This window comes from Electrona antarctica, assembly GCF_951216825.1.
Source record: "Electrona antarctica genome assembly, chromosome: 18".
Lineage (NCBI taxonomy): Eukaryota > Metazoa > Chordata > Actinopteri > Myctophiformes > Myctophidae > Electrona > Electrona antarctica.
The window spans coordinates 149,444-163,760 of NC_136799.1; the positions used below are offsets into that span (position 1 = coordinate 149,444).

Consider the following 14,317-nt stretch of genomic DNA (forward strand, 5'->3'; position numbering starts at 1 on the left):
TCAGTTTGTCAGTGAAAAAAGGTAGTCATAGTATTATAAAATAGAGGGTATGCATGTGACATCATCATCAAACCAGGAAGTTATGCAGGAACTACTGAGTGGCAAAAAACTACTTTCGGGCCTTGACAGCCCATACATCCACACAGAAAAGTCCTATCTGATTGCATTAAACAATATTAAACTCACTTTGCCTGTTGCTTTGCCACTCGATGTTCCATTCACTTTAAGCACCCTCTAATATACAAATGAACTTACGGCTGTTACCTCAACAGTGCCAAAGGCTGATCGATCGCCTCCATGCCACGCCCCCATCGATCAAATACTTTGTTTAAAAGTAGCCCAGACCAAGTATTGACTGCATTATGGTTGTCAAACGATAAAATGTTTTAATCCGATTCATCACAGCTTAAAAATGTATTAACTAATCACCATTCGAACTATATCCAAAATATGCCATGTTTTTTTTTCTGTATATTGTTGTGGGAATGGAAAGAGAATTGACAGAAGGCGGATACCCGCCACAGAGTGCCGCGCTACGAGCTTGTAGGTCTGCTATTTTTGAAAAATCGTGAAAATGTGGCACAAATCTTTGAATATATATATTCTTTCAGAGTGAACGTTTTTTAACTCAAATCTTTGCTTCTGGGGGTGTCCCTGGAACAACATATGGGGGGACGGCGGCGGCATATTACATATACTTTTCGGGGGTCCTTGACATGAAATAGTTTGAGCACCGCTGATATAGAAGCAAAGGTTTTTAAGAAAACTGTCGTCATCATCATTTTTTGTTCCTGCTTACTGATGCCTGATGTGTGCCTAGCGATGACATCAGGGAACGACAGTTTTCTACCTCTGGTCTGCTTTGAGGCAGGACTCCAGTGCGTTGTGTTATTATGGAGTCACGGACAAAGTCAGAGAGAAGGATGAGGCTGGCAGGGCACTGCGTCAGGCACCCAGAACTTGAGGCAAGTAAATTGACCCTATGGGAGCCAACCACAGGGCAAAGCCAGGAGGGGAAAGAAGCGTACCACCTATGTAGACGTGCTGCGGCGCGACAGCTTGGCTGACAACACTGCAGAGCTCAAGGACCTGATGTTGGATAGGAAATTGTGGAGGGCAGCGATCCAGGAATCCTGAGTTGGTGTTAGCTAGACCTCACTCTCGCAGCAACTAAACTAACTATGGAGACAATAATCTGCCACTCAGCCAGAAGGAAATATTTATTTTCATAATCCTCTGCTGTGCCGCACCTCACTGACCGTAGCGTGCCATGTGCGTCTGTCACAATTATTACATCATCCCTTGAGTATAATTGTATAATCATTCCCATGTGGAAAAAAAAGAAGAAAAAAACATGTTTTAATGTTACAATCCCTTTAAGGGGCAGCAATCGTCACTTTCAGAAGGGTGGGGGGGGGGGGGGATAATGCGGAAGTGCTCATTTTATCTCAATGGGATAGTTCCTAGTGTTTGGAACTATAGCCAACAGCGCCCCGCTTTGTCTCAATGGGATAGTTCCTAGTGTTTGGAACTATAGCCAACAGCGCCCCGCTTTGTCTCAATGGGATAGTTCCTAGTGTTTGGAACTATAGCCAACAGCACCCCGCTTTGTCTCAATGGGATAGTTCCTAGTGTTTGGAACTATAGCCAACAGCGCCCCGCTTTGTCTCAATGGGATAGTTCCTAGTGTTTGGAACTATAGCCAACAGTGCCCCGCTTTGTCTCAATGGGATAGTTCCTAATGTTTGGAACTATAGCCAACAGCACCCCGCTTTGTCTCAATGGGATAGTTCCTAATGTTTGGAACTATAGCCAACAGCGCCCCGCTTTGTCTCAATGGGATAGTTCCTAATGTTTGGAACTATAGCCAACAGCGCCCCACTTTGTCTCAATGGGATAGTTCCTAATGTTTGGAACTATAGCCAACAGCGCCCCGCTTGGTCTCAATGGGATAGTTCCTAATGTTTGGAACTATAGCCAACAGCGCCCCGCTTTGTCTCAATGGGATAGTTCCTAGTGTTTGGAACTATAGCCAACAGCGCCCCGCTTTGTCTCAATGGGATAGTTCCTAATGTTTGGAACTATAGCCAACAGCGCCCCGCTTTGTCTCAATGGGATAGTTCCTAATGTTTGGAACTATAGCCAACAGCACCCCGCTTTGTCTCAATGGGATAGTTCCTAGTGTTTGGAACTATAGCCAACAGCGCCCCGCTTTGTCTCAATGGGATAGTTCCTAGTGTTTGGAACTATAGCCAACAGCGCCCCGCTTTGTCTCAATGGGATAGTTCCTAATGTTTGGAACTATAGCCAACAGCGCCCCGCTTTGTCTCAATGGGATAGTTCCTAGTGTTTGGAACTATAGCCAACAGCGCCCCGCTTTGTCTCAATGGGATAGTTCCTAGTGTTTGGAACTATAGCCAACAGCGCCCCGCTTTGTCTCAATGGGATAGTTCCTAATGTTTGGAACTATAGCCAACAGCGCCCCGCTTTGTCTCAATGGGATAGTTCCTAGTGTTTGGAACTATAGCCAACAGCACCCCGCTTGGTCTCAATGGGATAGTTCCTAATGTTTGGAACTATAGCCAACAGCGCCCCGCTTGGTCTCAATGGGATAGTTCCTAATGTTTGGAACTATAGCCAACAGCGCCCCGCTTTGTCTCAATGGGATAGTTCCTAGTGTTTGGAACTATAGCCCACAGCGCCCCGCTTTGTCTCAATGGGATAGTTCCTAGTGTTTGGAACTATAGCCAACAGGCAACAGCGCCCCACTTTGTCTCAATGGGATAGTTCCTAGTGTTTGGAACTATAGCCAACAGGCAACAGCGCCCCACTTTGTCTCAATGGGATAGTTCCTAGTGTTTGGAACTATAGCCCTCTGGTACCTATGTACTAAAACAATAAATTAACTAAATTAAGATAATAAATAAATTAACCCAATATCGCTGATGTTGGGCAGAAACCTGTATTTCATGGCACATTGTGAGCTTGTAAATCGGTCATTTCTGCAAAATAAAATAAAATCAATTAAGTGTGCGTGTTCCATATTATTGAACCATTCAAAGAGCGTGTGATAAAAAGGAAGGAGCACAGGTTATTTTGCCACCATTTCTTGTAGTAAGTAAATGTTTTAGACATTCAAGGTTGAGACCCCAAAATCATTTACATTTGTGTGTGTGTGTGTGTGTGTGTGTGTGTGTGTGTGTGTGTGTGTGTGTGTGTGTGTCGTCTGCTTATATCCAGTTCATGACGGGAACCCATTTGTGTTTTAAACATTATTATTATTATTAGCTGTTGAAAAATAGCAGATCTACAAGCTCATATAGCACAGATCTGCTATTTTTGAAAAAACGTGAAAATGTGGCGCAAATCTTTGAATATATATTCTTTCAGTGCGAACGTTTTTAACTCAAATCTTTGCTTCTGGGGGGGGTCCCTGGAACAACATATTTTCAGATGGGGGTCGGCGGCCAATTTCATATATTTTTGGCGGTCCTTGACATGAAAATGTTTGAGAACGACTGACATGGATCACTGTCAGGATTTAGAAGACATTTGTAGAATGGTCCTCATCAGTGGCGTGCACAGACATTTAGAGGGGCAGGTGCTCAAGTTAAAAAAGGGCACCTTGTGCAGCGCGTGGAACCGGCCGGTTGCCTTAATCCATTTTGGGTCGGGAACCCCTTTTGGTGTTAGCATTATGTTATGCTTTAGCTATTGAAAAATAGCAGATCTACAAGCTCATAGCGCGCCACCGAGTGGCGCGCTATGAACTTGTAGGTCTGCTATTTTTGAAAAATCAAAAAAAAGAAAAAAAAAAGTTTGTTTTTCTTTTTTTTTCAAAAGGGCACATTGCCAAAAGGGCAGGGGGTGCTCTAGCACCCCCTAGTGTCTATCTGTGCACGCCACTGGTCCTCAGGTCTAAATGGGCTAATAATAATTATAATCTACCAAATTCCTCCCAAGAAAGCCTTTAATTCATGTTGTTTTAGTTTCCCTTCGTGTTGCTGGTGCCGGTGATAACCACGCCCCCCAGAAGGGGCTGGGCCAACACTGAAGCACTCGGCCCTCTACTGGTCAGAGCTGGAACCGCAGCTGGGGGTTTTAACACAATGAGTGCCGGGGGATTTTCTTCAAAATAAAAGGCGGCGCTAGAGAAGATATGGGAGATTTTACTCTGAAAAGCCCCTTTTTCCTTGTGGCGCAAATCATTGAATACATGACAGTCTTTGGGGGAGGGGGGGGGGGGGGGGGGGGGGTCCCTGGAACAACATATTTTGAGATGGAGGTCGGCAGCCAATTACAGACACAGAAACATTATTATTATTATTACTGACACAGAAACATTATTATTATTATTACTGACACAGAAACATTATTATTATTATTTTTTTAACAGTCCTGATTTTTAGAAGACATTTTGTAGAATCTGATCTCCAGGTCGCATTTAGGCCTGACGTCAAAAACCTTCAAAACCCTGACAGTTTTCAGAAATGCCTGTTTCTATATCAGTCGTTCTCAAACATTTTCATGTCAAGGACCCCCCAGAAATGATATGTAATTGGCCGCCGACCCCCCCCCCCCCCCATCTGAAAAAAAAAAACGTGTAGTTCCAGGGACCGCCCTCACGTCAGTCGAAGACCCCCGGCCTGCAGGTGACCGCCATCATGTCCGGCGTGGAGCGGTAACTGTCCATGAGGAAGTCGCAGTGGGCGTGGAGGACGCCCAGCGCCACGTTCCACTGGCGGTGGTTGCGGTCCCAGGGGTTCCGCCGAAGGTCAAGGGTCACGCGCCGAGCGGGGGGGCTCTGCTCCAGGCGACGCGCCAGATCCATCAGGTCGGCCGCCTGGATGCTGGTGGAGCTGGGGGGGGAAAAACAACAAGAATCAGACCAGATCCATCAGGTCGGCCGCCTGGATGCTGGTGGAGCTGGGGGGGTGGAGCTGGGGGGGTGGAGCTGTGGGGGGTGGAGCTGTGGGGGGTGGAGCTGGGGGGGTGGAGCTGGGGGGTGGAGCTGGGGGATGGAGCTGGGGGGGTGGAGCTGGGGGGTGGAGCTGGGGGGGTGGAGCTGGGGGGTGGAGCTGTGGGGGGTGGAGCTGTGGGGGGTGGAGCTGGGGGGGTGGAGCTGGGGGGTGGAGCTGGGGGGTGGAGCTGGGGGATGGAGCTGGGGGGGTGGAGCTGGGGGGTGGAGCTGGGGGGTGGAGCTGGGGGGGTGGAGCTGGGGGGCGGAGCTGGGGGGTGGAGCTGGGGGGATGGAGCTGGGGGGGTGGAGCTGGGGGGTGGAGCTGGGGGGGGTGGAGCTGGGGGGGTGGAGCTGGGGGGGTGGAGCTGGGGGGGTGGAGCTGGGGGGGGTGGAGCTGGGGGGGTGGAGCTGTGGGGTGGAGCTGGGGGGTGGAGCTGGGGGGGTGGAGCTGGGGGGTGGAGCTGGGGGGGTGGAGCTGGGGGGGTGGAGCTGGGGCGGGTGGAGCTGGGGGGGTGGAGCTGGGGGGGTGGAGCTGGGGGGGTGGAGCTGGGGGGGGTGGAGCTGGGGGGGTGGAGCTGGGGGGGTGGAGCTGGGGGGGGTGGAGCTGGGGGGGTGGAGCTGGGGGGGTGGAGCTGTGGGGTGGAGCTGTGGGGTGGAGCTGGGGGGGGGGGAGTGGGGGGGAAAAACAACAACAAGAAGAAATACATTCAAGTTTCCCGTCTTTCCATTGGATCCAGTGTTGTTTTCGTCGACTAAAACTAAGACGAAAAATGTTCGTCGACTACCGTTTTTCACTGACGAAAACTAAATGGAAACTAAATGAAAACTAAGCTATGACGACTAAAACTAAGACTAAATATATTGACAATTTTGTCAACAAATAAAAACTAGACTATAATGTTAGGAAGGGACTAGTGGACAAGAGATCCAGTATAAGTCATTTTACACTTGGTTGCATGCTGAAAATAGCAGATCTACAAGATCACAACGCATTGTGAGCTTGTAGATCTGCTATTTTCAGTGTAAAGTGTAAAAACACGACGGCATCAAGGCCCGCCAAAATGCATTTTAGTCGACTAAATCAACTGTAGATTTAGTCGACTAAAATCGTATGACATTTAGTCGACTAAAACTAGACTAACGCGAAAACATTCCAAGTGACTAAAATATGACTAAAACTAAATGAAAAAATTCAAGAGACTAAAATCAAAATTTGCTGCCAAAAACAACACTGATTGGATCCCACAGCTCCGTAGCTGAACTGGGGAAGGGGAGCACTTGATTGCCACGCTGGCCGTGCGGGCGCGTGTAAGCACCGCCCCGCACTCACGGGGGCGGCCCCGTAAAGACATCAAGCGCTATTCTCCCGTCACATAGCCTGAGCAAAACCAAGGAAGCTTTGAGAAGGAAGGGAAGTGGTCACGTGACTGGGCTGCGCCATGACACTTTCACGGACACTTTCATGGGAGCCAAACTACCCGGAAGTTCGGCAGAATGCACTGGAGTCAGTGAGAGCTCAGTGACCAGCTCATGAACCAGCTCATGAACAAACTATTTCTGAATGACAGACCTTTTGTAAAGTAAATCGCTTCTGGCAAATAACAGAAGACATGTAACACATTGTCTGCTGTGTTGCTTTTCGATGTGTACACTGTGTCATTTTATAGGTATCTAAAGTGCACAAAGCACCTTTCTGAACGTACCAAGTATCGCGATACTTGGTACATACTTGGCACATACTTTAGGTCCCAATTGTTCATAAATATTTTTTTATTTTTGTTATGAGCTGGTCCAGCCGGCTCCATTCACTGCCATGTATTCATTGCACTTCCGGTGTGAGTTTGGCTCCCATGAAAGTGTCCATGAAAGTGTCATGGCGCAGCCCAGTCACGTGACCATTTCCTTTCCTTCTCAAAGCTTCCTTGAGCAAAACAAGGAAGTGATGTGGCTCGCTCTGGTGGACGCAAACTGCAAAGCGTAGCTACTTTTGTGAATTGAATAGTTTTATTAGGTTAATATTCCTATTATGTTTGTAACCGTTTTAGAAAGCAATAAGCCGACACGAGGTCCCAGCTTACCGGGGATTTTATAGGGGGTAACAGAACATATAATAGAACAGCGTATAGAACAGCATATAGAACTTGCCTGATGTCCAGGCAGGTCACAGAGCTCTGCGAGGCTCCGCTGAACAGCTCTGCCAGGGTGGACACATTCTTGGCTGCAAAACACAAAGCAGTTATTTTCATTTATTACATGGCTTGGTTGAATGCTTGTTTCTGATTGGTCAATCGCTTAATTCAGCGGTGCGTTATCTCATCATAATGACCGCTCCGCTGTATAATTCAGCGGTCTAAGTGGGAGAGGGCGGGGCTTAGCTAAAGGTGAATTGTCCTTGATGTGAAAAGGGTGCACCGACCTAGACGGTTCTGACACAGGCTGAGCGAATGCAGAGACGAGGCTCTCTTCACACTTTCCACCAGCTGACGCAACGCCTTCTCCTTGTTCTTCCTCCCGGAAAACTTATCTAGAAGACGACAGTCTCTCAGCTTCAACTCTGAAGAGTGGCGCACGCACGCACGCAGACACACAGACAGACACACACACACACACACACACACACACACACACACACACACACACACACACACACACACACACACACACACACACACACACACACACATTTAACAAGGTTAATATTGTTAAAGTAATGAGATAATTAAACCTAGAAGTGGAAAATAAATAAAAATAAAATAAAAACAAGCAATAACAATAACCGACATAGGTTCGTGTCCGAATGGAACCAAATGGACCCGTTCCATTCGTACACTAGTAGTCCGGCAGCTGAGGTGGACGGGGGGGACATTTGGTATATAGTCTTTTTTATTGGCCTAAAATATTATATATTTTACCGACGGACCGGATGTTATCCCGGAAGTGGCTGAAGTATTTTATATATAAATGATATTTGTAATGTGTCAAACCTTCTAAATTATTTGCGGACGACACAAATCTTTTTTGTCATGGAAAAAATCTGGAAGAGGTTTTGAAGACAATGGAAAGAGAACTAAACATACTCAAGACATGGTTCGACTTAAACAAATTATCCTTACATTTAAGTAAGACAAAACTGATGATATTTGGAAACCAAAAAATAGAAAATGAAGTCACACTGACGATAAATAATATAAAAATTGAAAGAGTTTTAATCAAAACTCATACTTATTATATTGTTCCCTTATAGTTCCATATATACTGTGTGGAGTTATGGGGAAATACGTTTAAAACTAACGTTAATCCAATTCTTATCCTACAGAAAAGAGTTATACGAATAATTAAGAGAGCCGAGTACCGTGAGGTACTATTTATAAAACTCTATGCACTAAAATGCTGGGATCTAGTCAATCTGCAAACCCTGTTGATTCTGTACAAAGCTCATAATAACAAGCTACTTCCATACTGTCTTCAAAAGCTTTTCGAGACAAAAGAAACAAAATATGAACTTAGAAATGCTGGAATGTTTGATACAACTTTTGCAAGAACAAATACTAAGCAACACTGTGTGTATCTGTGACGAGGAACTGAGGACATGTAGTTCAATCCATGTGTTTAAGGAACTGAGGACATGTAGTTCAATCCATGTGTTTAAGGAACTGAGGACATGTAGTTCAATCCATGTGTTTAAGGAACTGAGGACATGTAGTTCAATCCATGTGTTTAAAGGAACTGAGGACATGTAGTTCAATCCATGTGTTTAAGGAACTGAGGACATGTAGTTCAATCCATGTGTTTAAGGAACTGAGGACATGTAGTTCAATCCATGTGTTTAAGGAACTGAGGACATGTAGTTCAATCCATGTGTTTAAGGAACTGAGGACATGTAGTTCAATCCATGTGTTTAAAGGAACTGAGGACATGTAGTTCAATCCATGTGTTTAAAAGAACTGAGGACATGTAGTTCAATCCATGTGTTTAAGGAACTGAGGACATGTAGTTCAATCCATGTGTTTAAGGAACTGAGGACATGTAGTTCAATCCATGTGTTTAAGGAACTGAGGACATGTAGTTCAATCCATGTGTTTAAGGAACTGAGGACATGTAGTTCAATCCATGTGTTTAAAAGAACTGAGGACATGTAGTTCAATCCATGTGTTTAAGGAACTGAGGACATGTAGTTCAATCCATGTGTTTAAGGAACTGAGGACATGTAGTTCAATCCATGTGTTTAAGGAACTGAGGACATGTAGTTCAATCCATGTGTTTAAGGAACTGAGGACATGTAGTTCAATCCATGTGTTTAAGGAACTGAGGACATGTAGTTCAATCCATGTGTTTAAGGAACTGAGGACATGTAGTTCAATCCATGTGTTTAAGGAACTGAGGACATGTAGTTCAATCCATGTGTTTAAGGAACTGAGGACATGTAGTTCAATCCATGTGTTTAAGGAACTGAGGACATGTAGTTCAATCCATGTGTTTAAGGAACTGAGGACATGTAGTTCAATCCATGTGTTTAAAGGAACTGAGGACATGTAGTTCAATCCATGTGTTTAAAGGAACTGAGGACATGCAGTTAAATCCATGTGTTTAAAGGAACTGAGGACATGTAGTTCAATCCATGTGTTTAAGGAACTGAGGACATGTAGTTCAATCCATGTGTTTAAGGAACTGAGGACATGTAGTTCAATCCATGTGTTTAAGGAACAGAGGACATGTAGTTCAATCCATGTGTTTAAGGAACTGAGGACATGTAGTTCAATCCATGTGTTTAAGGAACTGAGGACATGTAGTTCAATCCATGTGTTTAAAAGAACTGAGGACATGTAGTTCAATCCATGTGTTTAAGGAACTGAGGACATGTAGTTCAATCTATGTGTTTAAAGGAACTGAGGACATGTAGTTCAATCCATGTGTTTAAGGAACTGAGGACATGTAGTTCAATCCATGTGTTTAAGGAACTGAGGACATGTAGTTCAATCCATGTGTTTAAAGGAACTGAGGACATGTAGTTCAATCCATGTGTTTAAGGAACTGAGGACATGTAGTTCAATCCATGTGTTTAAGGAACTGAGGACATGTAGTTCAATCCATGTGTTTAAAAGAACTGAGGACATGTAGTTCAATCCATGTGTTTAAGGAACTGAGGACATGTAGTTCAATCCATGTGTTTAAGGAACTGAGGACATGTAGTTCAATCCATGTGTTTAAGGAACTGAGGACATGTAGTTCAATCCATGTGTTTATGGAACTGAGGACATGTAGTTCAATCCATGTGTTTAAGGAACTGAGGACATGTAGTTCAATCCATGTGTTTAAAGGAACTGAGGACATGTAGTTCAATACATGTGTTTAAAGGAACTGAGGACATGTAGTTCAATCCATGTGTTTAAGGAACTGAGGACATGTAGTTCAATCCATGTGTTTAAGGAACTGAGGACATGTAGTTCAATCCATGTGTTTAAGGAACTGAGGACATGTAGTTCAATCCATGTGTTTAAGGAACTGAGGACATGTAGTTCAATCCATGTGTTTAAAAGAACTGAGGACATGTAGTTCAATCCATGTGTTTAAAAGAATGTTTAAAAACAAGACGATAAATAAGTATAGACACGTCTTATGAACTTGTATTTCATATCGTGACATTACATATTGTGAATGTGATATGTATATGTACACACATACATCTGCATACCATATCATACGTATCACAATATAAAAAAAAAGACGAAACGTATTTGTTTTTGTTTTCTTTGTTTGTCATATATATTATTTGTAGTTGGTTGAGGGTAGGCAAAATAAGCTAATTAGCTTCAGCCTACATCTTTTTTGGTCATAGAAATGTATCTTTATGTATATACTGTACTGTTTCATTCTGTACATGAACTGAAGACCAAAATAAAACATTGAAAGTGAAGTGAAGTGAAAGTAGCTAGATGTAGCCAAAACACTCTAGAGGCGATCGACAACAACAGGAGTTATGACTAATTCTACGGCTACTGGTTACCTTCCAACGGACAGGTGGTCAGCACCGTGAGGAGAGGTCTTACCTTCCAACGGACAGGTGGTCAGCACCGTTAGGAGAGGTCTTACCTTCCAACGGACAGGTGGTCAACACCGTGAGGAGAGGTCTTACCTTCCAACGGACAGGTGGTCAACACCGTGAGGAGGTCTTACCTTCCAACGGACAGGTGGTCAGCACCGTGAGGAGAGGTCTTACCTTCCAACGGACAGGTGGTCAACACCGAGAGGAGAGGTCTTACCTTCCAACGGACAGGTGGTCAACACCGTGAGGAGGTCTTACCTTCCAACAGACAGGTGGTCAACACCGTGAGGAGAGGTCTTACCTTCCAACGGACAGGTGGTCAACACCGTGAGGAGAGGTCTTACCTTCCAACGGACAGGTGGTCAACACCGTGAGGAGGTCTTACCTTCCAACAGACAGGTGGTCAACACCGTGAGGAGAGGTCTTACCTTCCAACGGACAGGTGGTCAACACCGTGAGGAGAGGTCTTACCTTCCAACGGACAGGTGGTCAACACCGTGAGGAGGTCTTACCTTCCAACAGACAGGTGGTCAACACCGTGAGGAGAGGTCTTACCTTCCAACGGACAGGTGGTCAACACCGTGAGGAGGTCTTACCTTCCAACGGACAGGTGGTCAACACCGTGAGGAGGTCTTACCTTCCAACGGACAGGTGGTCAACACCGTGAGGAGGTCAGGCAGACAGTCGTCCAGGTTCACGTCCTCCAAGTGAAGATTCCTCAAGCGTCTGTTGGACTCTGAACAAAATGGATCACACACGGTGTGTTTAAGTGACGGGACACCACCAACCGGTGACTGTCAGAGTCAATCCACCGACACAAACACACATTACTTAACACAATCTGCCCCACCTGTTAACCCTATTTAGGCCTGACGTCGACATTTAAAACATGTCTTCTCTTCTGAAAACCCTATCCCATAGTTAAAATGGCCGGTCTACAAGCTCACAACGTGTCAATGTAGATTGGCTAGTTGAACTATTCAAAAATGTTTATCAAACTAGTAAAAAAGGCAAAGAAGTGTAGGGATAAGGGGTTTAGCGGTGACGGAAATGGAGCCCTATGTTTCTATATCAGTGGTGCTCAAGATTTCATGTCAAGGTCCCCACAAATATATGTAATTGGCCGCCGCAAAGATTTAACTTAAAAACGTTCGCTCTGAAAGAATATATATTCAAAGATTTGCGCCACATTTTCAAGATTTTTCACAAATAGCAGACCTACAAGCTCGTAGCTCGTGAGCTTGTAGATCTGCTATTATTCATTAGCTAAAGTATAACACGATGCTTCAAACACCAAAAGGGGTTCCCGCCCAGAATGGGTTGACACAGGACCTGGGGCCTGTTGACCCATTTAGGCCCGACGTTGAAATTATTATTATTATTATTTTTTTTTAATAATTTTTATCCCACGATTTTGTAACCCATTTTTCACCCCTGTGTCAATTGTCTAATGTGATCCTGGGCTCTACACACCCTCCGCCAACCTGGGGAGAGCAACGGACTTGAACTCATGCTTCCTTCATGAGTGTCCAAGTTGCTCCCTTTACACCTTGACAGGGGGGAGTTTCCCTGGTTGGACGTAGCGCGTGGAAGGAACACGTTATTCCAACCAGTTCCTTTCCCCTCCATCAGGCGCCCCGGATTACATTTTTTTTAATTGATTATCTCCCTTACACGACTTACGTTTTCATTGTTTTAATTCGCCGTTTATTTTTATTTTTATAACTTTTAGGGACCGGTCGAAATTTAAATAGGGGTACCCCTGGAGGAAATATATGTGTCCTGATATAAAATACCATCACCCTCCCTGTGAATGAAAATAAAAATCCAGTCCCCTCCCCAGGTGATTAAACAAAAAGGAATCACCCTCCCCTATTAATTAATATCACATTTACCAGAGTATTATTTATTCCTAACTTTAATCTGCTAGCGTTTTTAATATGTGAGAAAATAAAGTGACCGCAAAAATCGCGAAAAGAAAACCGTCCACTGTGAGGTTTGAACTCACGGCCAACACAGACAATGGTCTCATAGTCTAACGCCTAACACAGCAAGCTATGGAAGCTATTGAAAAGTGGGGGTTGAAGTGTGTACTTACACACTTGGATAGGCCAAGCACAATGATTGACAGGGGAAACAATGAAAACCGGTCCTGTTGGGAAGAACCAAGTGAAAGCAACAGAGGGGTATCGTTGACCAAAGTTGTACTATAATTCAGAAAAGCTGTAGTATTAGATATATATATAAAACCCGGACTATTTTATTATCAAAATTGGATCACCCTCCCTTGGACTCGAAATAAAATTAGCTCACCCTCCCTCTGACTAAAATTAAAAAGACAGACCCTATTTTCCTCCAGGGCCCCCTTTTCTAAATTTCGACTGGTCCCTTAGGACTTCCGTGGTTTCCCTCTCGGACACCGTAGGATACGTCACGCGTTGGGATCACGTGACCGGGAATAAGTCAGTGAGCCTGGTAGTGGCATTGTTGTTTTCGTCGACTAAAACGTAGACGAAAAATGTTCGTCGACTACCTTTTTCCACTGACAAAAACTAAACGGAAACTAAATAAAAACTAAGCTATGACGACTAAAACTAAGACTAAATATACTGACAATTTCGTCAACCAATAAAAACTAGACTAAAATGTTAAGAAGGGAGTCAAGGGACTAGTGGACAAGAGATCCAGTATAAGTCATTTTACACTTGCTGAAAATAGCAGATCTACAAGCTCACAACGCGTCGCAGCGCGACGCGTTGTGAGCTTGTAGATCAGCTTGTATATCAGCTATTTTCAGCAAGTGTAAAATCAGTCATTACGACAAAACACATTTTAGTCGACTAATAGTCTAGTAAACATGGATACCTGTGACGCAGAGTAGGAGCTGGCGGTGTGAAGACCCTGACGGGGGTCTGAGTCCTACCTGTGATGCAGAATAGGAGCTGGCGGTGTGAAGACCCCAACGGGGGTCTGAGTCCTACCTGTGAGGCAGAGTAGGAGCTGGCGGTGTGAAGACCCCAACGGGGGTCTCAGTCCTACCTGTGATGCAGAATAGGAGCTGGCGGTGTGAAGACCCCAACGGGGGTCTGAGTCCTACCTGTGAGGCAGAGTAGGAGCTGGCGGTGTGAAGACCCCAACGGGGGTCTCAGTCCTACCTGTGATGCAGAATAGGAGCTGGCGGTGTGAAGACCCCAACGGGGGTCTCAGTCCTACCTGTGATGCAGAATAGGAGCTGGCGGTGTGAAGACCCCAACGGGGGTCTCAGTCCTACCTGTGATGCAGAATAGGAGCTGGCGGTGTGAAGACCCTGACGG

At 45.1% G+C, this 14,317-nt stretch overlaps 1 protein-coding gene across 1 annotated transcript in view; it reads right to left on the reverse strand.

Annotated features, from left to right (window-relative positions):
- Positions 1–2,686: 2,686 nt before the first annotated feature.
- LOC306942533 (uncharacterized protein) overlaps positions 2,687–14,317 on the reverse strand; it is a 28,043-nt gene continuing 16,412 nt past the window's right edge. The window contains exons 9-12 of the mRNA XM_079528496.1: positions 11,641–11,739; positions 7,377–7,514; positions 7,106–7,178; positions 2,687–4,859 (exon numbers count right to left, since the gene is read on the reverse strand). Coding sequence (XP_079384622.1) covers positions 4,628–4,859; positions 7,106–7,178; positions 7,377–7,514; positions 11,641–11,739 — 542 coding nt within the window. The 3' untranslated portion in view covers positions 2,687–4,627. The remainder of the gene's footprint in view (positions 4,860–7,105; positions 7,179–7,376; positions 7,515–11,640; positions 11,740–14,317) is intronic.